This window comes from Danio rerio, chromosome 8, assembly GCF_052040795.2.
Source record: "Danio rerio strain M-AB ecotype USA chromosome 8, GRCz13ab, whole genome shotgun sequence".
Taxonomy (NCBI): Eukaryota; Metazoa; Chordata; class Actinopteri; order Cypriniformes; family Danionidae; genus Danio; species Danio rerio.
Window position 1 is genome coordinate 29,795,459 of NC_141028.1, and position 26,877 is coordinate 29,822,335.

Here is a 26,877-nt window from a genome sequence, read left to right on the forward strand (position 1 = left end):
CTTGGATTATTTCTGCTGCGGTTGCCAGATCTCGGGGAATACTTTTATATGGCACACGCTAATTCCCGGGCAGATACATGATATCCGTCCGTGCATCGATCGCACGGAGCGCTGAATCTAAAGCCCAAACTTCAGCAGGTCCCCGCAGACCTAAAGGTCTACACCGGTTTCCGACACCACACAATCGTGTTTTCTTATCACCGCTGGAGGACACGCTCAACAATGTTCGGCTGCGGTGAAGTTCTTGGGTCGCCCCGAATTCTCGTCAGGTCGAGCGCTGCTCCCGGAGGCACAGGATTAAGACATATAATCAGAAACAGCTCAGGCTCATCGTACGGTCCCCGTGCGTCCTCGCGATTGTGTTGCGCGCTCCTGTTCCTTCTTCTCATCCTCACACCGCGCGTGGACTCGTCCTGGTGGTGAGTATAGTCCAGCATCCCCGCGCGCCGCCGCTGGCGCACAACGCGCGCACAAACCGGCTGTTTTTACCTGCTTACTGAAACCGAGCTGTTGTCATTTGTGAGGCTGAACATTTGGAAATGTTTATCATTGGCATGGATGTGTTGTGCATTATTATTTATTCTTCCATATTTGTTCAATGACAAGTAGCCTAAGATGTGTGTGCTCTTGCGACACAAGGATAAGAAGTAATGAGATGTATATTTAAAACATACCTGCCTTTAAATGGTAGTTTTAAAACAATTTCTGTCAGTAATTTTAAGAGGGAGGTATGATGAGGATCGTCGTGCAGTTGATTTGCTTGGCGCACTTAGCAAAAACACAGTTAGCCAAACATAAACCAGCCTTTCTAAAATATGTTTTAAACAAAACTGCTTTATACAAATACAGCCTTGTCTTATGTAAATGTAAAAGTGGTAAACACAATTTTGTCACTCTGTATCCTGACGGAAATTCATGGTTTATTTGTGGTTACCACACAAGAACTATCATTTTAGTTTTGTTTGTTGAAAACTATGGTTAATTTTCTTAAGCGAGCTTCTGTTTAGCATGGTCTGAATAACTTGTTTAACTTTTGTGGTGACTAAAACACTGTTTTTACTTTGAAATCGTTGATGTAGTATAGCCTATATACATATAGTTATATGTGAAAGAAAAGCATATTCTTCTGAGACCCCCAACCTTTTGTTTTTATTTCTTTTGGGGATGTTCAAACCCTAATTATGGGGTTCAGACCCCCCTCAAACTCCTCATAATTTACTCCCTGGTGGTGCGTAGACAGGGCTTGGGAGATGGCAGTCAACCCAAGTCTACTAAAAAGAACACACACGTTACGCTTGGTGCAGGAACGCAGCTTCACCACAACCCTCACCAAAATATTGGCATTTAAAAAGCAATTATTGTAGAAACACACAAAGCATGCACTTCTCCCCCACAAAAATCATTTTAAATGCTCGAGAGAGGGATGGGGTTTTCCCCAGAGCTTGTGCTTATGTATAGTAACAGGCCCTGCACATCATTATATCAGAGTTATGGGTTGGGTTTTCATGGTGTGCTTGAGGTGTCGTGCCAGCCAATAACAGAGGAATAAATTAAATAACTGCAATATGTGTCAGGCAGGCCACCTCCTGCTTAAACACACACACACACACATACACACACACTTAGCTGGTGACTACAGCATCATGAATAAAGCACCAGACACATGCTCGTTGCTCATATAGTTAAGCAGTTAGGTTTTATGTATAATATAATATAGTTATAGTAATATAAAGGTTAATGTAATGGTTTATTATTTATTTATTTATTTGCTGATCATATCAAGTAAAAACTCAAAATCCCTGTAGTTCAGCACTCTGTGTTGAAGATCATATGTTCATTATGCATTTACAGCTGTGTCTGGCATTATGGTCCTTTCTAACACCTAAGAAATCAGTTTAATGTTGAGTTTGATGTGTATACAACTGGAATTAAAGAAGCCAGTGGAAATCAAGTCCTTTGTCACTATCGTGGCGCAATAAGTCAGACTGACATTCCCAATGTGAGGCACTCATCAGAGCCAGAGAGAAAGGGATCTTTTGCTCCCTCGTTTTCTCTCTCTGATCTGCTCATCCATCACTTTAAGCAGACAGAGCAGGAATCCTCTTAAGCTACTGGGCGGCCTGTTAGTGTCTCATACTAGTGAACTTATTTCTCTCTATCTCTCACACACACACACACACACACACACACACACACACACACACACACACACACACACACACACACACACACACACACACACACACACACTTGTAGAATGGTGTATGTGTTTTCATTTGAAAGTGCGTGTCTTGAAGTAAACTTTATATTTGATCTACAGAAGGAGATTTTGCACCATGTGTTTGGCAAAACTCACAAGTGGAATTAGCTTCTTTACAAGAAATTGGTCGCACCTTAAGGGAATTAATCAATCAATCAGTCAGTCTGTCTGTCTGTCTGTCTGTCAGTCTGTCTGTCTGTCTGTCGGTCTGTCTGTCCATTCGTCTGTCTTTTAAAATGAATACAAGTTTCATTATTAAAAACGTAACTAATAAATAGCACATAAAAATAAAGCTGGGCGATATGGCATAAATGCAATCTCAATAATTATATTCCATATTGAACGATAATGATATATATTTCAACATAAGTTGGTAATGCTTCCAGATTTAAAAGAGTAACCCAACAATGACTGAAGCCACACAAATAAGAGCGTCGATTAAATGGCATAACATTTTTCTGCTGATAAGTTTTTGTTGGCTGAAACATCGGTACATCTCTAATATCAATACACTTTTAGATTCCCATTGTTGCACATTTTGCTGTGTGAGTTGCTCTTAGATCGATAAAGATTTTAAAAAGTCCTAAGCTTATAATGACAATTCGATATAATATCGTTTATCAGACCAGCCCTACATAAGAGATACATTTGTCATATAATCAACCCTCCAGAATATCAGACTCCTTGAAACTTTAGCAGCTTGATTTAAAAGTAGTGGAATGTTATGGATCCTCATAATCTTGAGTTTATTTTTCAATGCTGGAGATTATTTTCTATAAGTTTGCTGTTTTCTCTAATTAACAGAAATGGCAAAATGTGCTAGAAGAAAGGACAAATGTGATAAAGAAGAAAGGAAATAAATTTGGTGCATGTTTCTTCTGTTATTTTGTTAATAGAAGCAACAAATTACTACAGTTGTACATTCTTTACCCAGTCAAGCCTAACCACACACACACACACACAGTGTAAATGAGAGCAGATTTTACTGTGTTTTTACAGCATGTGGTTGTGGTTCCGTGGATAATGATTTACTGCTGGTAAAGCCAATCTGCAGAACAACCACTGTATAAGACACATAGTCCCCATGTGTGTACCTTGTATTTATCACATTTTCCCACAATTTAGCAATACAAGTACATTTTTACCTTGTAGGCACATTGTTTTGTGTGAGGAGAAGGAATATTGTTTGAAATATAGCAACACAAGTAAACTTTTACCTTGTGGGGACATTGTTTTGTGTCGGGAGAATGAATATTGTTTGAATTATAGCAATACAAGTAAACTCTTAGCTTGTGGGGACATTGTTTTGTATTGTGAGAATGAATATTGTTTGAAATATAGCAATACAAGTTAACATTTACCTTGTGGGGACTTTGTTTTGTATTGTGAGAATGAATATTGTTTGAAATATAGCAATACAAGTTAACATTTACCTTGTGGGGACATTGTTTTGTTTAGGCAGAATGAATATTGTTTGAAATATAGCAATACAAGTTAACTTTTACCTTGTGGGGACATTGTTTTGTGTCGTGAGAATGAGTATCGTTTGAATTATAGCTACACAAGTTAACTTTTACCTTGTGGGGACATTGCTTTGTGTGAGGAGAATGAATATCGTTTGAAATATAGTAACACAAGTAAACTTTTACCTTGTGGGGACATTGTTTTGTGTGGGGAGAAGGAATATTGTTTGAAATATAGCAACACAAGTAAACTTTTACCTTGTGGGGACATTGTTTTGTGTCGGGAGAATGAATATTGTTTGAATTATAGCAATACAAGTAAACTCTTATCTTGTGGGGACATTTTTTTGTGTCATGAGAATAAATATTGTTTGAATTATAGCAATACAAGTAAACTTTTACCTTGTGGGGACATTGTTTTGTGTGAGGAGAAGGAATATTGTTTGAAATATAGCAACACAAGTAAACTTTTACCTTGTGGGGACATTGTTTTGTGTGGGGAGAATGAATATTGTTTGAATTATAGCAATACACATAAACTTTTATCTTGTGGGTATATTATTTTCTGTGGGTGTAATGAATATTGTTTGAATTGGTAAAAATGCAGATTGATTCATGTGAGAGTTGGGTTTAGGGAAAGGCAATACAGATTGTACATTTTAACAATCATTACATCTATATGAAGTCCCCATAAAGATGTACAAGTTTGTGTGTGTATGTGTGTGTCCAAACACAAACTATCAAAAAAAAAAAAAAAGCACAGAGTCTGATACCTGCCAATAGTTCCTGTACAGGTAAATAAGGCACTGGAGTGATAGGAATACTCACAAACTTACTTACAATAGTTACTAAATCTTGTTGTATGACTTTTGTGTGAAAGCTGTGAACTATCTTGATTTGTTGTGGTTCGGGTTTGTACAAGAAAGATTGATGTCTGATATGCCAGTTTTTGTTGGCATTAAACAAACAGATAATGACTATTATAACCAACACAGGCTCATTCTGAAAACGTAGCCCTATATACGTTGTATATAGCCAGAAGTATGTATATCTGCATATGGCTAAGGGGGGTATGACGCTATTCCCGCTGTTACCAGTTTGTCCAGTTAACTCGTTATGTACGTCTGTGGACTTGAGATGCAGAGAGGAGTTGGTGTTTGAGTCCGGCAAAAAACAGTTCCAGAAAGTGAAGACAAAAAGAAAGACAAAAGCAGAAGCCAAAAAAAAAAATGAAATAAACAAGTAAATAACAGGGTGAGAATGTGGTGAAATCTGAAAACATGGTAAAAATCAGGTGAGGGCTTTTGTTTTTTGGATTGCATTTTAAAACTCTGTTGGGTTTAGGGAAGTGGGTTGGCGCTGGTCAATTGATGCTTTTAAAAACACTAATGGTTGGGTTTATGGAAGGAGGAGGGTGGGCCAGTCGATCAGTCATTCAGTCAGTCAGTCAGTCAAACGGTGGCCTCTGGTGGATTTACGGGCAGGCATGAATGACAGTCCCAAAAGAAATTTGAGATCTCAAAAATTATACACAAGTGTTTTGCGAAATCAAAAACTGCAATACAACGTAGCTCCTGGGACATATTTGGTGCTCTCCAGAAATGTATACAGTAGTACATTTTCAGAATGAGCCTGGGTTGATTACAATAGGAATGCAAAGAGTAAAATAAAGAGAGATAATAAGCTTAATTGTACCAAAACTTGTTTGTCTGCTCTATTGTCTGTTTAGCTGATTGTATTAGATATTGTTCATCCGAAAGGTATTGTCTATCCAAAAATGTAACGTTTACTCACCATCAAGTCATCCAGTTTAGCTGACTTTTTTTCAGTAGAACATTAACAAAGACTTTCATCTAAATCTGTGGTAATTTATGATTCATAAAATTCAATGATTAGATTTTAGACTAAAACAGAATAAAACACATGAACACACATGCAGCCAAAAAATAATTATGACCTGTGGCTCCTGATGGTTCAATGAGGTCTGATGAAATAAAAAGATCAGTGTGTGTATATTATTACTATTATTATTTACAATATTATTACCTTTAATCCACAGCCTTGGGTGAGCAATCAATTTTGAAATCGCAGCAAACAATAATAGCGCTAATCTGTAATATCAGACTATTGCCTAAAAGTTACAATAAAATGCTATAGGGCCAGATCTGTCAATGTTGAACTTATTATGCACATGCCTTCAAATAAATCATAAATAATGGCTGGTTTGTGAATGTCTGTTTATGACACATGTCAGTTTGCCTAACTTCTCTCTGAAATTCTCCAAATAAGTGGTAAGATTCTGGGAATTATCGAACTCAATCATCAGATTTTTTGGCATCAGTATGTGCGTAATCACTGAATGTTTACTGATTCAGCACTTTCTCTACCATTTGGCAAAAAAAAAAAAAAACTGACTGGAGCAATTCAGAAATTAAGCCTGTGTTTTTGTGTGTTTCAGGTATATTGGAGCCCTTGGTGCACGTGTGATCTGTGACAATATTCCTGGGCTGGTGAATAAACAGAGACAGTTGTGTCAGAAATATCCTGACATCATGCAATCGATAGGTGGTGGCGCTAAGGAGTGGATTCGAGAGTGCCAGTATCAGTTTCGTCATCACCGCTGGAATTGCAGTGCCCTGGACAGAGACCATACTGTTTTTGGGAGAGTAATACAGCGCAGTAAGTATTAGAAATGTGTCTGTGGTTTTGTGTTTTGGAGAAGGTCAAGGTCATTATCAATAGTTCACAAAAAAAAAAAAATTCAATTCTGTCATTATTAACCCGGCCTGAAGTTGCTTTAAAGCTGTATAAGTGTTTTTTTTTCTACTGGACATGAATGAGATTTTGGTAATCAAACATTTGCTGGTCTACACTTAGAATAATACTGCAGAAATTAGTCAACTAGTTACCAACATTCTGAAGAGAATCTTCTTGTAGAACACATAAAAATGATAGAGGTTTAGAACAACCTGAGGATGAGTAAATGATTACAGAATTTATTGGGTTTACTATCTAATTAATGATGAAAAAAGTTAAATACACTGCAAAAAGTTTCCTGTAGCTTGTGATTTATGGTTATTTGTGGTATATTTATAATTTAAAAATGTATAATGGGTCCTTGAGTACTGCTTTGCTAACTTTTTGAGCTTTATTGACATTTAAACTTGTCTGGTTTGGTGATGTAAGTTATGGGACAAAAGCTGAATAATGGGCTTTCAGTATTCCTTCAAAACGACATAAAAACACAAAATAATTTGATGTCAACTGGCTACCCTGACGTCAAAACAACATCAAATTGATAAATAATATTTAGGACAAAAAAACACATCGATGTTTGATGTGTTTTTTTGACGCCAATATTAGATGTCAAAACTAGAAGGTAGTTTACATACATCATAATCATACAAAATCCAGTGTAAATGTTTAATTTAAGCATTCAAATGAAAACAACATTTGTTATATTGTAATACTTGTGTTGTTGTTTTGGTGGTCAAAAGGGTATGAATGTTTGGATGTCAAATGAATGTCAAGATTTTCACATCAAATCGATTTGCATTTTTAACATGTTTTTATGTCACTGTCAAATTGATATCATTTTGACATCAAGGTGCCCACTGGGATGCTTTCTGTACTGTTATGCTATTTTAAAGTATACTATTTTATATACAGAATTGTCTTTGAAACTACAAAAATATCAATAACAGTCACTTTGTTAAACTGCAGATTAAAAATTTCAACAGCAAAAGTTGTCAAACATGAGATACAGTATACGAAACGCTCAGTCAACAGATGTTTAGTGTATTTAGTTATTAGAGTGTAAAATATAAATATAAATATTATATTCCGAGAAGTTATGCAATAGAAGTTTTAAAGCATATTACTTATAAAAAAGTTTATTTTAAACTATAAGGTAGTGTTTTAGTCAGCTTTTATAATTATATTGATTCAGTCTTATATATAAAGTACATAAGTACAATAACAGTGATATAATGTTCCACAGCAAAAAGGAGAATGCGCTCCTAAATGTTACCAAAAAATAAAGGTAAATGAAAATCTTCTGGTTCATGCACAATTTAATATCAACAGGTTAGAACTGTATGTTAAACCGAAAAAATTAAAACAGTTTCTCAAATTTTAAATCATTGACACTTCATTAATATTTTGACTTAACTTAATAATTATATAATGGAGTTATGACAAAATTATTGGGCTGTGTCCTAGGCTGCTGATAAAACATGGACCTCCATTCTGGTTTTGTATGACCAAACTGATTGCTTTGAAATGTATAGTACTCAGAATGCTGTATAGCTGTTACTGGGAGAGTACAGTGAGAAGTAATTAAAGTGAAGTAGGTTGTAGTAATGTTGTTATATATAAAGGAGTGTATGAGGTTACTTAACGCATAATGCCATGAATTCCATCATTTTGGTTGCCGTACCTGATGAAGAATGTCAGTATTTCACGTCAATATGATGTTGGATTTTGTTGGATCAATATGACTTGATATTGGATTTTGGCCAATTTCCAACACAACCTAATATCAACCAAATATCAACGTCATTTGATGTTGTTATTTTGACGTTGTTATTTTGACGTCATCCTAAGATGCTGACTAGACATTGAACTTTGATCACCTGATTGTCATGACCTAAATCTAACCTAATATTAACATCTTATGACGTTGTGTGCCTGCTGGCATTGTATGACCACCTTCCCTGCATTTTTCAAAACTGATTATTGTTTTGCCCAATCCTGACCCTCCTGATAGTAAAGACAATAGTGCTCTGTTTCCACCTGGTATTAGAATGCGTTTTCAGTGACATGATCACAACCTATCAAATGCATCATTTGTGACTATTTGTGTTCAAGAGCCTTCCTTCTTATTTTGGCATCCCTTAGTGGGAATGTTCAAAATGACACACGAGTATTATTAAATGAGCAAACACCTATTACACAGCTTACTCAAAAACAGGAAAGCAAGAAAATGAAAAGGATGAGGGCAATAATTTATCCAATCTGTATTCATCTACCTCTGAATGATATTTTATACCGCATTTTAGACACCATTTACACCTGGATTTAGTAATTGTAACTTTTTAAATGTCTTTGTCAGTTTTTAATTTATGTAACTACTATATGAAAGTTTTCATCTCTTTGTAAATGAATTAATGAACCAAATTAGATATCACTAATCTCATACTTGTGTAAATGTGATTACAAAATAAACATAAAATATTTAGAATATTTCAAGTTTACCATGTTATTAACAAGTTTTGGATCACAAACGTTTCATATAATTGTAAAGCTGTAAAAAATATCAACGATGTGCTTATTTTTCCATTTAAATTTTGCTATTATTAAGTATTTGACATATTGCATATGTTCAATATTCAAATTTTGCCATCTTTCAGTTAAATATATTGGCATTGAATATTTGTTGAGAGGGATGTATGCATTTGTATGCATTTGTTCATAGTAATATTATAAAATATTTTTTGTTACTTGAATTTTTTTATGAAACCATCAAAAATAAATAAATAAATAAATAAATGCAGCCCTGTTTAGCTTAGACTTTATGATCTCTCTCTGCATTCACTGTCAACATATACTCATCTCATATGATAAATATGGCTTACCACAGTAAATCATTATGTATGAAAATAGTATAATGACATTTTAAGCAGATATTTTCTTCAATGTGTCCAGTGCTGTTTATCATCGCGTGATATTAATGAAAACGACCCATAACTCAAAGGAAAATCCAGCCACGTTCACACAAATCCCTGGCCAGGTGTAATAAACAGACAAAAGCCCACAGGATCGCTTAATTCAGCCTGAACCTGAAGTTTACTCAAGAAATCGGCACTGTAAATGTGCTTTCTGTTTGGCTTTCATACAACGTTCCGAAGATCCCTGTGCGAAAATATCACCCCTCCAGAATCCTCTATGCCTCTTTACCACATAAACAGGCATAGTGGATGTAAATGTTTGGAGAGATGATTCTGGCAGCCCGACAGACTTTTGCAGCACTGTGTGTATTCAGTTTATGAAATGGAATTAGAATCGGAGCATTTGCCAAGCGAAGATTCTCCTGTAAACAGCAACTGCACTATTAAATAAAAATCTATTTTTCTTCAGAGAATATCTTGCTGCATGAATGATGGAGCGATTCAGACACAGATATCCTCCAGATGTCATTAAACTACATTGAAACACATTTGAGCTGCAACAGGAAACTCAAATCGATTTGAGTGCAGCATGAGAAGGACAACTTTACATGAGGATAAGGGCAGGGGGTCCTAAAATAAAATAAAAAATAAATAAACATCAAGTGAACTACTTTAGATGCTTAGTGGAAGTTCTTCATGCACATCAGCATTTTAATAAGTTGCACTTAAATGTTCTTTAAAAATAACAATTTTCATTTATTTTGATAGTATGTTCAACCTAAAAAACTAAATAATCTAGGCTTATAATATATGTTTTTCAATGTGGCACAATTACTGTAACTACTAATAATAAATATTAGTAACATTAATTTAATGTTATAATTGGGACACACACTCACCGGCCACTTTATTAGGTACACCTTACTACTGGTTTGGACGCACTTTTGCCTTCAGTACTGCCTTAACCCTTCATGGCTTAGAATTAACAAAGTCCTGGAAATATTTCTCAGAGATTTTGGTCCCTATTGACATGATAGCGTCACACATTTGCTGCAGATTTGTATTCTGCAAATCCATAATGCAAATATCCAATTCCTCCACATCCCAAAGGTGCTCTATTGGATTGAGATCTACTGACTGTGACCATTGGAATACTGTGAACTCATTGTCATATTCAAGAAACCAGTCTGAGATGATTTGTGCTTTATAACATGACACATTATCCTGCTTGAAGTAGCCATCAGAAGATGGGTACACTGTGGTCATAAAAGGACGGACATGGTCAGCAACAATACTCGGGTAGGCTGTGGCATTGACACAACGCTCAATTGGTACTAATAGGCCCAAAGTGTGGCAAAAAATATCCCCTACACCATTACACCACCACCAGCAGCCTGAATCGTTGATACAAGGCAGGACAAATCCATGCTTTCATGTTGTTGATGCCAAATTCTGACTCTACCATCCGAATGTCACAGCAGAAATCGAGACTCATCAGACCAGGCAACATTATTCCAATCTTCTTTTGTCCAATTTTAGTGAGTCTTTGGGAATTGTAGCCTTTGTTTACTGTTCTTAGCTGAAATGAGTGGCATCAGGTGTGGTTTTCTGCTGCTGTAGCCCATCCACTTCAAGGTTCGACATTTTGGGCATTAAGAGATGCTTTTCTGCATACATTGGTTGTAACGACTGGTTATTTGAGTTACTGTTGCCTTTCTATCAGCTAGAACCAGTCTGGCCATTCTCCTCTGACTTTTGGCATCAACAAGGCATTTGCGCCAACAGAACTGCCGCACACTGGATATTTTCTCTTTTTCAGACCATTCTCTGTAAACCTTAGAGATGTTTGTGTGTGAAAATCCGAGTAGATCAGCAGTTTCTTAAATACTCAGACCAGCTTCTCTGGCACCAGCATCCATGCCCCATTCAAAGTCACTTAAATCACCTTTCCTCCCCATTCTGATGCTTGGTTTGAACTGCAGCAGATCGTCTTGATCATGTTTACTTGCCTAAATGCATTGAGTTGCTGCCATGTGATTGGCTAATTAGAAAATTGCATAAACGAGTAGTTGGACAGGTGTACCTAATAAAGTGACTAGTGAGTGTACTTTAATGTATACTTTCATAGTCATTCAAATGTTCAGAGGCAGTATAAGATATTTAATGTTTTTGTAAAAAAGGCAATAATTTAATGAAAAAATTCACTAACGAAAATATTGAATTGTGAAATATTATTACAATATTAAAGAACATTTCTTTTTGAAATAGCAATTTTAAAATGTTATTTGGTGCCACATAATCCTTTAGAAGTCATGAGAATGTATATCACGTGACATGTAAACAATGTAAATGTCTTTGATGAATTTATTGTTAAAACCATAAAACTAAGAATATCTTAAAATAAATGAATTCATAAATATAGAAAACCAAAATATTATTCTTATTAATAAAAATCTCAAATTAACTTCTGAATGGCAGTGTTAAAACGTGATTACAAAATGTGTAATAAATAAATTATGGATAACATGTATTTTTTACTTAAACCTGTATTGAGAATGTTGAAAGTCTTTCACATTAGACAAAAATAATACACATTTTTTTAATCACACACTTTTAGTAGAATCACAAAACTGTAAAAAAAAAAAAAACATACATTCCTTGTAACTCTCATCATTTACACTTGGGTATTTTTCTTACATTCAGCAGCCTAAATAAAGGAATCAGCATGAGTGACATTAGTCCAAACATGCAGAACGCTTAGAAATAGTAGGTTAAGGGTAGAAAATATCTGTGGCAGTTCACTATCAGACGGCTAGCCTTCAAACAATTTATCCAAGCAGAGAATGGGCCACCCTGGAGGGATTAGGCCTGTACTAATATTTAAACCAAACACTCAGGGTCCAGTCTTACCCCTATAGCTGGGAAAAAATGTGAAGTTCTGTTGTGCGATTATATAAGATCCGAGGGTAAATTAAGCTAATTAAGAATCGAAATGTGTTTAATGTGGCTTCATGATTGTTGTTTTTTCAGGTAGTCGTGAGGCAGCGTTCGTATACGCGATCTCCTCGGCTGGTGTGGTTTTCGCTATTACCCGCGCTTGCAGTCAAGGGGAGTTGAAGGCGTGCAACTGTGACCCACAGAAACGTGGACGAGCCAGTGACGAACGAGGAGAGTTTGACTGGGGAGGCTGTAGTGACAACATCAACTATGGGATAAAGTTCGCCAAAGCCTTCATAGATGCCAAAGAGCGAACTGTGAAAGACGCACGAGCGCTCATGAACCTTCATAACAACCGCTGTGGAAGAATGGTGAGAACGAAGGTTATATGACATATTAAAGTTGATTTAGGCCATGTCCACAAATAAATGAGTATTTTTATAAATGGTGTTTTCCTCACTTTTGTTTTTTTAAAAAAATCTCTGTCCACATGAAAATGCCAAAACGCACTGGGATGCGTGTTGAAGGCACACCCGACCAACAGGCGGCCGTAATGACACTTTTATACTGAAATGCGGAAATAAGTATTTGTATGAGTAAATTCTATAAAATCAAAGCAAACATGAGTACAGAGGCAGATTACTCCCTGTGGGCAAATGGCACAGAATATGTGATGCGTTTGCCGAGAATGTGCAGAATTTTTCCTCTTTTGCGTCTTTCACGTTTGGTGTGAACTCAGCCGTGTTGGCCGTTCAGAAAAGAGAAAACAGCATGCCTCCTGATGTCATGAGGTGAAAATTCTGGTTGTAGTGTTCATACGACGACACTGTACCCGGAGTTTTTGAAAATCTTTACACTGGTCGGAGTTTTTTTCCAGTTTCAGTCACCCGACACTGGGTATTCGTGTAGATAAACAGCGAAATCCTGTAGAAAAAAAATGCGGTTTTAAAATTACCCATTTTCATGTAGACATGGCCTTAAATAATGCTGAAGTATACAGTTGAAGTCAGCATTATTAACCCTCTAAATTATTAGCCCGCCTGTTTATTTTTTCCCCAATTTTTGTTTAACGGAGAGAAGAAAATTTCAACACATTTCTAAGCATAATAGTTTTAATAACCCATCTCTAATAACTGATTTGTTTTATCTTTGCCATGATGACAGTAAATAATATTTGACTAGATATTTTTCAAGACACTTCTGTACAGCTTAAATCGACATTTAAAGGCTTAACTAGGTTAATTAGGTTAACTTGGCAGGTTAGGATAATAAGGCAAGTTATTCTATAATGAGGGTTTGTTCTGTAGATTATTGAAAAAAATAGCCTAAAGGGGCTAATAATTTTGACCTTAAATTGGTTTTAAAAAAATTAAAAACTGCTTTTACTCTAGCCGAAATAAAACAAATAAGACTTTCTCAAGAAGAAAAAAATATGATTGGACATACTGTGAAAATGTACTTGCTCTTTTAAACATTATTTGGGAAATATTTAAACAAGAAAAAAAAAAAAAGGGGGGGGGGGGGGGCTAATAAGTCTGACGCCAACTGTACATATTAAGATGAAATAGTGTTAATTCTGATGCTGTGCTCATAAAATACTTTAATAATTTATAGTAAGTACTGGAATGTTTTTGAACTACATGGTAGTGAAGTACTCAAATTAATGTGCTGTGTATATATAGTTTAGACCTAGACCTTATTTACACACGACACACGACACTGCTTCACTGATCAAACAATAGTAACTCCACTACAAATATCTGATCATTTCCTTCTGTCTCTCAACATCCACATTACTCCTGAGCCGCCACACACTCCAACACTGGTTACCTTTCGCAGAAACCTACGATCTCTCTCACCCAATAGACTATCCACCATTGTTTCAGACTCTCTTCCTCCATCTCGCAAACTCGCTGCACTTGATTCGAACAGTGCCACTAATACACTCTGCTCCACACTAGCATCATGTCTAGACCGATTATGTCCTCTTGCATCCAGGCCAGCCCGTGCCAGTCCTCCTGCACCCTGGCTCTCGGATGCTCTCCGTGAGCATCGCTCAAAACTTCGGGCTGCAGAGAGAATTTGGCGGAAAACTAAAAATCCTGCACACCTCTTAACATACCAAACTCTTCTGTCCTCTTTCTCAGCTGAGGTTACTTCTGCAAAGCAGACGTATTACCGTCTGAAAATCAACAATGCCACTAATCCTCGCCTACTTTTTAAAACATTTTCCTCCCTCCTCTATCCTCCTCCTCCACCCGCATCCTCCACACTTACTACTGATGACTTTGCTACATTCTTCTGCACCAAAACTGCAAAAATCAGTGCTCAATTTGCTGCACCTACAACAAACACGCAAGATACAACACCAACACCACACACACTCACCTCCTTTTCTCAGCTCTCTGAGTCTGAGGTGTCCAAACTTGTGCTATCTAGCCATGCAACCACCTGTCCACTCGATCCCATTCCCTCTCATCTCTTGCAAGCCATCTCTCCTGCAGTCATACCAACACTGACTCACATAATTAACACATCTCTTGACTCTGGTTTATTCCCCACTACATTTAAGCAGGCTAGGGTAACTCCACTGCTAAAGAAACCCAACCTGGACCATACGCTACTTGAAAACTACAGACCAGTATCCCTGCTTCCATTCATGGCCAAGATTCTGGAGAAAGTAGTGTTCAATCAAGTCCTGGACTTTCTTACTCAAAACAATCTCATGGACAACAAGCAATCCGGCTTTAAGAAAGGCCACTCAACTGAGACTGCCCTGCTCTCGGTCGTGGAGGATCTCAGACTGGCTAAAGCAGACTCTAAATCATCAGTCCTCATCTTGCTGGACTTGTCAGCTGCTTTTGACACTGTCAACCACCAGATCCTGCTATCTACGCTTGAGTCACTGGGCGTTGCGGGCACTGTTATACAATGGTTTAGATCTTACCTCTCTGACAGGTCATTCAGGGTGTCTTGGAGGGGAGAGGTGTCCAACCTACAGCATCTAAACACTGGGGTACCTCAAGGCTCTGTTCTTGGGCCACTTCTCTTCTCCATCTACACATCATCTCTAGGACCAGTCATCCAGAGACATGGATTCTCCTACCACTGCTATGCTGATGACACCCAGCTATACCTCTCTTTTCATCCTGATGATCCCTCGGTTCCAGCTCGTATCTCAGCCTGCCTGTTGGATATTTCACACTGGATGAAAGATCATCATCTTCAGCTGAACCTCGCAAAAACGGAAATGCTTGTAGTTTCTGCCAACCCGACTCTACACCATAACTTTTCAATCCAGATGGATGGGGCAACCATTACTGCATCCAAAATGGTGAAAAGCCTTGGAGTAACGATTGATGACCAACTAAACTTCTCTGACCACATTTCTAGAACTGCTCGATCGTGCAGATTCGCACTCTATAACATCAGAAAGATCCGACCCTTCTTATCTGAACATGCAGCTCAACTCCTTGTTCAAGCTCTTGTTCTCTCCAAACTGGATTACTGCAACTCTCTACTAGCTGGGCTTCCAGCTAACTCTATCAAGCCTCTTCAACTGCTCCAGAATGCAGCAGCACGAGTTGTCTTCAATGAACCTAAACGAGCACATGTCACTCCACTGCTAGTCCGTTTGCACTGGCTGCCAGTTGCTGCTCGCATCAAATTCAAAACTCTGATGTTTGCCTACAAAGTGACTTCTGGCCTAGCACCTTCTTATCTGCACTCACTTCTGCAGATCTATGTGCCCTCCAGAAACTTGCGTTCTGTGAATGAACGTCGCCTCGTGGTTCCATCCCAAAGAGGGAAAAAATCACTTTCGCGAACGCTCACGCTCAATCTGCCCAGTTGGTGGAATGAACTCCCTAACTGCATCAGAACAGCAGAGTCACTCGCTATTTTCAAGAAACGACTAAAAACTCAACTATTTAGTCTCCACTTCACTTCCTAAGCTGCAATTGCCTCTTTGAATATCACACTAATTGTAAAAAAAAAAAAAAAAAAAAAAAAAAAACTACTAACACTTCCCTTCTTAGACTTTACAGACCTGAAACTTGCCTTTAGTACTTATTCATTGTTGCTCTTGGTTGTGTAAATTGCTTCCTTGTCCTCATTTGTAAGTCGCTTTGGATAAAAGCGTCTGCTAAATGACTAAATGTAAATGTAAATGTAAATGTACTGTAGTAGGCTAAAGTATACTATGGTAATTACCATTAATTCATGATAGTTAATAATGATGGTTAATCCGAGAATTAACCGGCAACTTATCCAGCACGCTTTTACACAGTGGATGCCCTTCCAGCCACAACCCATCTCTAAGAAACATTCACACACACTCATACATTAGCCTACCCAATTTACCTGTACCGCATGTCTTTGGACTGTAATGGAAACCAGAGCACCCGGAGGAAAAATATGCAAACTCTACACAGAAAACACCAACTGACCCAGCCCTGGCTCAAACCAGCAACCTTCTTGCTGTGAGGCAACAGCACTACCTACTGCGCCACTGCATTGCCCTGAGTTTATGTTGCTTCGATTAATTTTATGCAGCTAAGCCACGCTTGCCAAGTAGCTTTTAGCTTAGCGTTTTTAGGTAGCTTATAGCATTTAAATGTTGATTTCACATAGACAGTATAGTGAACAGTATGCACACAACCATTGTTCATTTGTCTAATGTTGAAAATGCGTAATGTTTCATCTTGTCACTTTCAGTTTGAATTTTCCGTGGGAATTTCTATATTTTCAATTAAAAATGACAAAAATTTATAGCAAACCGTTGGGTAAAACTTTAATTTAAGCAACAATTCACATTTAAAACTCGCTTATTACCTGCCTATTTTTTTTCTATAAATATTAGCTGTTTATTTGCACATAAGTAAATCAATTTATAAAATGTCATTTTATTTTATATCCCTAATCCTAACCAATACCTAAACCCAACTACTACTGTACTAACAATCAATAAGCAGCTAGTCAGTAGTCTATTGAGCTACTGTAAAAAGTCTCAGTTAATGGTTCTTAATGGTTTATTAAGAGCCTGAATTGTACATGAAAAAAAAGTGTGGCCAACAGTTAAATGCTTTGCTTTCTTCAATTTTACTCCACATCCTTTAAATTAACTGTGGCTAGTGAGCCCTGCTGCTCAATGGCCTTCTCAATCATTTATCAGATTGATAGGCAGATCAGCCTGTCGTTTTGTCATCCTAAAATCAGAGCTGCATATTGGAGTGTGGCACAGCAGTGCACTCAATTTACTTTTTAGAGGGAATAATAAAACATATAAAAAATTATTTTAAAAGTAGAAGTTGAACTTAAACCTCACTTAAGTCTCCCAAAGAATGTAGACGCTTACAACTAAACAACATTATTTTGGCATATAACTGCTGACATACCACCCATAAATCTAACACTAACATTGTTCTATGATATTCCATTCCTGTAAAAATCCTGTTTACATTCTGCGGCCATTTTTGGCCACATGGAATCTGTTCATATAATTACCACTAGGCCTGTTTTGTTCTGTTTCCCTGTTTTACAGGCTGTAAAGCGCTTTATGAAACTGGAGTGTAAATGTCATGGAGTCAGTGGCTCGTGCACCCTCAGAACCTGCTGGTTGGCAATGTCAGATTTACGTAAAACAGGAGATTACCTTCGCAAGAAGTACAACGGAGCCATCGAGGTCACCATGAACCAAGACGGGACAGGATTTACAGTAGCCAATAAAGACTTTAGAAAAGCCACAAAAAATGACCTGGTGTATTTCGAAAACTCACCTGATTACTGCCTCATGGATAAAACTGCAGGTAAGGAGGAGTAAATACTCATAAACTTTCACATACTCCTTTCAAATACTCTGTGTTAAAAGCTCTCCAAAAGCTAAGGAGCTGCCTCATTGCCTTATTAAACAGGTAGCATGAATTAGGGGTAATAGTTGAGTAAATAGCACATTTATTTATTAAATATTGAATTTATTTATTGTGTTCATTGGGTTAATGTAATGCTACACACAGTATAAATTTAAAGAACAATTCTTTTTTTTATTCATTTCTTATTAAGCTACAAAACAACAAAATAAATCACACTTAGGTTTTTAATAATGCAATTAACACCAGCTAATACTGTGACTCATGCTGTAATCAAGAATTGTAGTATATACTGGATACTTGAAATATAATATTACATTAACATTATATTATAGTGGATGGTGGTAACAACCAAAGAAATCCATATATTCAAAGAAACAAACTAATTAGTTTACAAATTAAGTTATGTGCAATTAAATGAAATGACTCAAGGAAAAAGTATTAAACACTTGAAGAAAGGGAGGCATAGAAAGGCAGTGAAAGCCTAGACAGCAGCTGAAATCTCCTGAAATCTTGAGGGTTATTCAGCAACCCTCTGCTCTTTCTCAGTGTAAATGAATAATAGCTGCTTCAGTCCAACATCTACATTATCAGGATGATGAAGATGAAAACAGGGTGGACATTTCAGCAAGACAATGATCTAAAACACAGCGAGGGAAAATCTTAAATGCTTTCAGAGAAAGAAAATCTAGCTGTTAAATGGCCCAGCCAATCGCCTGACTTGAATTTAATAGAGAATACAAAATAAAGATCAGATTAGATAGACAAGACGCACGGAACCATCAAGTCATTTACACTCTGTTAAAGTCTGTGACAGGCTCACACCTGAGCATTGCATGTGACTTGATTCTCCATATGAGAGGCATCTTAAGCTGTCATCACAAAAAAAATAAAAATAAATTTTATATATATATATATATATATATATATATATATATATATATATATATATATATATATATATATATATATAAATTTTTTTTATATAAAATATTAAATACATTTTCGTAGTTCAGTGCTTTCTTCTTGTGTCATTTGATTGTTATTTATTTATTTATTGCATTCATTAATTTAATGTAATGCTATGCACAGTATAAATTAAAAGTACAATTATTCTTTTTTATTTATTTGTTATTAAGCAACAAAACAACAAAATATATCACAATTAGGTTTGGCTGACTTTTGCTACACAATATTTGCCTGAATATGAAACTGTTTATTTTAAATTAATTGTATTTTATTACTCTGGCTTAAAAGGTTTAGAACAAACCAAACTCAGATGTTTGAATACTTTGAATAATGTGTTGATAATGACTCGTTTAGTAATAATGCAATTAACACTAACCAATACTGTGACTCATGCAATAGTAATGATGTTAACAGTTAGCTTTGCTGCTGACTCACTCAGTGTTAACAAAGTTAACGTCAATGTTGGATTTTGTGTAGATTTCTCAGAATGAAGAGCTTTTACGAGACTCAGTGCTCAATCTTCCTGATGACGAAATGCATGATTAGTTCCTTGAAAGATCCTGTTTATAAAAGGCTTTAAAGTGTTTAATTTATCAGGACTAATAGACTGGCTCCTGAGTCACCTGTTACAGTCCTCAGAGGATTCTTACTTTTAAGATTTTTAGATGAAGAGGAAGACAGGAGTCAGTAACTGAGGTAAATTAACTCTCACACCTGCCCTGCCCTGAACTAAACCACAAACCTTAAGGGTAAAAAGGGCAATAGAGGCTTTGACGGGGTCAAAAAAGGTGGGATGGGATTCCGTTAATCCTTGATGCTCTCACACACCTCTGTATGTGTCTGAAATTTAAGCACAAATTGTGCAATATATTTTTTTTTAAATATTCCTCTTAAACATTTTAATTTAATTTAATTTTAGCATTTATTTATTATTTATGAGAAATTTTTATTAATTTTTTTGCATGATGAGAGTCTTAAATATTTGTAGGCACAACCATACAATCTGCTGTATTCAGTTCAATTATTTTAAAGCCAAGAACACATTCTGTGTGACAGCCCCCTAAGAAACCAGGTTTACTGGACTCAAATGTAGTTAAAGTGCATAAATTTATTAATTTTACTTAATATTAGCCCATGTTTGGCATAATCTGTTTGAGGTAAGGTGTTGTTGAGATATGTTTAAATTAAAGTTTCCAATAGGATGCAAAAATCAGTTATAAATGACATTGTAGACAACAAAGTGGCATCTCAGATGATTTGGAATGTCCTGAGCAGAGAGAATAGAATGTTTAATGCATTTTTTCATCAATGGGAGGTTTGAGCAACAGGAGCACAGAAACTGTTAACAGCTTTCAAGTAAGACAACATTATCAAAGAGAACAGTATGCTACTCTCAAAAAATAAAGTTTGTTCCAACTACTTATTTAAAATGAGGTGAAACAGCACAATTCTTGAGGGTTTTTTTGAGACAACATGATTGTTTTTAAACTTAAATTTGTAAAAACAAATAAGATAACCTATTTTTTTTAATGTTGCCCCAACACAAAATGATTGTGTGGAACCCAGCATTTTTTACAGTGTACTACTCTCTCATAAATTTAGGTACCAAAGCTGTGACTGGGCCAGTACCAGTACTTGTTTGTAAATAAAGGGTCTATATTCAATCAAAAAAAGATTATGCTGCTCATTCAGACTACTCATTTAAAACAAACTAAAAAAGAACACAATTGATGCAGTTTTTCTGGGAAAGCTTAATTGTTTTATGGCCAATCCACTTAAGTGCGTTATAACTGATTTGCGTTCGGACAACATAAATTAATTTTGTGGAACACTGCATTTTGGTACCCTTAACGTACACATTAGTAACAAAAAGTACAATTACAAATGAATTTTTGTACTCTTATATCTAAGAGTATAGATGAAATTACTCAATGGAGGAATAGTGTTGATTTTTTTACAGCAAAAAACATGCTGCTTTGGAAGCTATTGCTTGTTTACATAATTTTTATTTTATTTATGTTTACATAATTTTAAACAGTGATTGGTTGGGAAACAACATGTAATTTGACAACACAACAAGATTTATTGATTCATAATCTGAAACAGAGTCTATTGTTACAAACAAAAGTATTGTTTAATCTGAACTAGGACTGATTAGTTGACTAAGATAATATATTCCTCCTGTAAATGTATCTTATTATGCTTGCACTCTTGCAGAGTATTGGTCTTAGTCTGTGAAGAATGAATGATAACGGTCCCACTTTATATTAAGTGTCCTTAACTACTATGTACTTACATCAAAAAAATAAATACAATGTACTTACTGTGTTTATAATGTATTTAAGAACACTTGTGGTGCTATTGAGTTGGGATAGAGGTTGGGCAATGGACAAGTTTGGTGGCATGGGTAGGTTTAAGGGTGGGTTAAGTATTAGGGATGGTCAACAGTGTATTTACAAATGTAATTACAAAAGTTAATTACAGATGTAATTACATACATGTATTTAATCAAGCATAAGTACACAGTAAATACATGTATTTACACAATAAGTACATTGTAACAAACTATTAATTCCTGTGTAAGTACATATTAGTTAAGGCCACTTAATATAAAGTGGGACCATGATAACTATAAAGATATATATCATAACTAAATTAGTGTTTACAACAACATATTGCTGTTGATTGTAAGTTTGCTGCCATACTGCCATTTTGTCATCAGCACTTGAAATTCTCAAGCAGGATGGATATTGAATGGCTGTCAATAATTTTATTATTCATTCACTTATTATATATTCTGGAAACAAATCCAACACAATCTCATGGCTATTCGTAGCTTTTTGATTTGCTTATCCCCCAATGACGGTTAGGTTGGGTGCCACGCCTCCTTTTTAAAAATTTTATAGGCTTTCATTTTTTTGAATGTTCATTTTCAAAGTACATTTTCATATGACTGAACTCGTACAAATTCATACAACTTAGCTACTGAACTGACAAAAAGTAAAATAGTTATGTTTCTTCTTGAGATCAGATTAAACAAATCATAGTGAAATTATTCCAGCGTTATCTTTGTGTTTTTTTATTAAAATAATTGTGGTGCAGACTCTAATTTGTGAAATTTGTAATGATTTTTGACATCATGAATTCTTTGGCATCAACAGTTATGGTCTGTGGTGTGAACTGGCCTGCAGCTCATGCGTCAGTCTGTGATGGCTTGAGTGTGTGTTTGGGTCAGACAGACAGCTCACAGCTCAGTGATTTCAGAGGGTCAATGCGCTTACCCCCTAACCAGCACCAGCAGCACCACCACCCCACTGGAATTTGCACCCCAAGGATACAACAGGCTCATTTTTCAAATCCTATTCTTTCAAAGCTGCCAGCACAACCATCACTCTCTGGTTCTCATGGCCGCAGGGCAGGCGGAGATTTTTCTTAACAGATAGACCATTACTGTCCACTGTGTTTAACCTTGCGAAACAACAACATACAGACAGACTCCAAAACACCAAGCTGATTATTTATGGTTGTCTTACTTTCTTTGTTACTTTTGTTTTCAAGTCAGTTTTGAAACAAATAATTTTAAAATAATTATATCCATATATACAAAGAAAACAAAATGAATTAGTTTACAAATGAAGTTATGTGTAATAAAATGAAATGACACAGGGAAAAAAAAGCAATGAACACATGAGGAAGGGAAGGTATAGAAAGCCAGTGAAAGCCCAGGCAGCTGAAATCTCTCAGGAGTTATTTAACAACTCTCTGCCCTTCCTTATTGTAAATGAATATTAGCTGCTTCAGTCTAACATCTACATTATCAGGATGATGAAGATGAAACCAGGGTGGACATTTCAGAAACACAATGATCCTAAACACAGCCTCTCATATGGTTTCAGAGAAAGAAAATCAAGCCGTAGAAGGGCCCAGCCAATCACCTGACTTGAATGTAATAGTAAATGCAAAATAAAAATCAGATTTGATAGAAGAGACCCTTAAAGCCATCAAGACTTTTTGCATTCTGTTGAAGTCTGAGAAAAAATCATACCTGAGCAATGCAGGTGACTTCATTCTACACGTGAGAAACGTCTTTAAGCTGCCATCACCAAAAAGCCTTTTATATGAAGAATGAAATAAATTTCAGTAGTTCAGAGCTTTCTCCTTGTGTCATTTTATTGTTATTACGCATAACTAATTTGACAGATTTTTGGGTTTTGTTTCATTTTTATGTTTGTGTTGTTTGGATATCTGGTGGAAATTCCACGCCAACAGCTCCTTTAGAGCTGTTATTATTATTAATATCATATAGCTGTTAATATTATTCCCGGAAAAAAAAAAACATTACATGTTCAATGTTTATTTACCCTACTCTTAGTAGTGCTGACTAAAGCTTGAATTGAAGCAAAATTGATGCAAAATTTAATAATGAGATTTATTAAAACGTTTATACTAAACATTGATGTAATGGAATAAAATATACAATCAATGTTATCTACCACTGCCAGGGTATTTAGTAATGACAATTAAGTGATCATTTTGTCAATGGTTTTCAGTTCCTGTCTTTGCGACCTACCATTTTACGAGCTGTATGACAGCTTTATGCTTGAACTGTGTGCTGATTGACAGGGCTGCTTCCACCTGAACACAGACCCTCACAGTACAGCATAATATAATGTTATCTACTGTAGGTAAATAAATAATATTTACTTTATGTAAAGAAATACAATTTAAGTTTAAAACAAAACTTACAATGTTTATTTTACTAGCTCACATTGTTATTCGTATAGTGAATAATAAATCTGTTGTATTTAATCTACTGAAAAAATGAGTTTGTTTCGGTAATCTTTAATGAAAATCTGGACCATGTGTTTCCGCCTTGGTTGAGTGGCAGTCCTTCTGTTGATGTCAACCTGTCTGTTATGCGTGTTGCAATGTTCCATTTCAGTTGGAAGGGCATTAATATACTAAAATAAAAGTTCACACACACTTTATGTTCATATTTTGCACAATAATTTGTCACTTGAATTAAACATTCAAACTTCAAACAATACCTTCAAACTTTTTAAACAAACTATCACAACAGTGCAACTTTAATGACCTCATCTGTCAGCATGATGCCAGTGAAAGACAGAGATTGTATTAGATTGTTATTGTATTAAATTGTATTGTGTTTATTTTGTTATTTAGTGGAGGCAGTGTGTTTTGGAGTGTTGCTTGATGTAGTTCACTTAAAGAGCCCCTATTATGCATCAAAAAAGATCATATTTTGCTTTTAGGGGTCTCCAACAACAGGCTGAAATGCATGCAAGGTCAAAAACTGCTTTTTATTGCCTTTTAATATGCATTTTTTTTTACCTAATTGTCCCAATGATTTCCATATGATTTGTTCAGCAATTCATTTGTTCCCGAACTCCTCCTTAGCATGATGCTAATCTGAAAAGAGTGTAATTGGTTTGATAATCCAGTCTGTTGTGATTGGCGTTGCACGTTTACTGCAAGACAAAAAGAGTCATCCATCACGGATTATAAACAATTTTAAAGTAGTCAGAGTGCAGAGTATATGTGTGAGCTCAATGCTGGAGTGCATTAAAGCAATGTAGTTAAACACCAGCGTATTGCTCTATTCTTAACCATGACATTGCAATGCATTGAAAGGGCATTTTCAAAGACCCATATTAGCGCCTCTTAAACAGCCACCAGTGTCATTAATAGCAAATGGTTCTAAATTTTACATATAGTATTTTGTTTAAAGAAATGATGGCAATAAAGAATCTTTACTTTTATTTCTGTATTTATTCATGAGTATTTAACCTGTAATCACTTCTGTTCTGTGCTGTCTAGGTTCATTGGGCACTGCTGGTCGGGTCTGTAACAAGACATCCCGAGGGACAGACGGCTGTGAAGTTATGTGTTGTGGGCGGGGCTACGACACCACACGCTCAAAACGCATCACCAAGTGCGAATGCAAGTTTAAGTGGTGTTGCACTGTAGAGTGCAAAGACTGCGAGGAGGCTGTCGACATTCACACCTGCAAAGCTCCGAAACGTGCGGAATGGCTGGACCAGACCTGAGATACGCCCACTTCCTGTCGATCCTCAGGATTTTGTCCATGGCATTCTGGGATATGAAGTCCATCCCTTGCGAGTTTTCCACCCCGCTCCCCCCCAAAAAAATCCTTCTTTTTTGTTGCATGGCTTTATTTGAACTTATTTTGTGAAAGCACTACAACTGAAATCTATGAGCGCCTTGCACACTTGGCCTGATATGCCAGATTTATTTTTCTCTCTTTCTTTTTGTTTTAAATTAGTCAAAGGACGGTAAAAGTTGGGGATTCACAAAAAAAACAACAACTGTGCTGTAAAATGTTGGTTTATTTTTTGTTGTTTCGTTTTGACGTAAGAATTTTGTTTTGTGAGTGTTGTTTTGTGACAAAGGGTGTGCTGCTTTTAAATAATATTTTAAACTGACTCTGAGCCTATCAGATATTATCATGGCTAATAGCTGAATATTTACATCACATGTTATTGAAAACACAAATCGTGTACTTAACATACATCACGTGCTCATACTGGACAGTATTTTACTCGGACTATTGGTACCGAATATAAAGAACGAATGAAAGAGGCTGGTCAGGGGGACTCAAGAGAACAATATGGAGGACAGCTATGTGGGCTGCTCACTCCACATGGAGCCCTACCAGAGAGGCGCTTGGAAGGGTTTGACGTAATATTAATAATATAAATGAGCATGCACTAAGGACATTAGCTAACAGTTGAGCGAAAATGACATGTTATTGTAAAACTCATCATTGCCTGTGTAAACATGAAGAATGGTGTTAACAGCTGTGGCTGGTAGAGGTGTAAGCTCTCTTTAGCTCTCCTATGCTGTGGTACTTGTTAACTGTTATTATTTTTTCAGCAAAAGTTCATATAAAGACATTAAAAAAGATATAAAGGATCATTTATTTTGCTCACCAACAACAGGCTCGGCTGACAGTTTTCTTTTGGATATATAACAGGATATCACTAGTGTCTCACTAGAAATGACTAGTATCATGTAGGACATGTCTAGTCTCTCACAGGGCATCACTAGTCTCTAACAAATAATTACTAGTCCCACAAGGACACCATTAATCCCTCACTAGTTTCTCACAGAACATAACTTGTATCTGACAGCACGTGACTAGTCTCTCGCAGGACATCAGTACTCTTTTGCAGAGCATTACTAATCTCTCGCAGAATCTTTTACTAGTCTCTGACAGCACATAATTTGTCTCTCACAGGACATGACTAGTCTCTCAGAGCACATCACTAGTCTCTTACGGGACACCGCTACACTTCTCTGAGCACATCACTAGTCTCTGAAAAACTACTTTAGTCTCTCACACTTCAGTCTCACACTGCCCTGTTGTTGGTCTTGATCAGCTCTTTTTCAGTTTCTTCCACACTTCATGACTGTACTCACACTCAGAAATAAAGATACAAAAACTGTCACTGTGATGGTACCTTTTTAAAAGGAACATTTTTGTATCTTACAGGTACACATTGGTACTTTAATACACTTGTTACTTTAAGGTATTATGAGGTACAGTACACATTTAAAATTTATAGCTATTAAAATTTACCCTAAAAGGTATAAATGTGAACCTGGGGTGCGTTTCCCAAACAACAACATAAATTGCAGCTGAACTTTCATAGCACAATGCATTGTTTGGG

The 26,877-nt window shown here is 36.2% G+C and overlaps 1 protein-coding gene across 1 annotated transcript; it reads left to right on the forward strand.

Moving 5' to 3' along the window:
* wnt2bb (wingless-type MMTV integration site family, member 2Bb) lies at nt 1-25,233 on the forward strand. The gene is given in 5 exon segments (NM_001044344.1): nt 1-419; nt 6,182-6,402; nt 12,423-12,700; nt 17,872-18,136; nt 25,004-25,233. Coding segments are annotated over 5 exon segments (1,191 nt in total). The 5' UTR covers nt 1-222.
* Nucleotides 25,234-26,877: the final 1,644 nt, after the last annotated feature.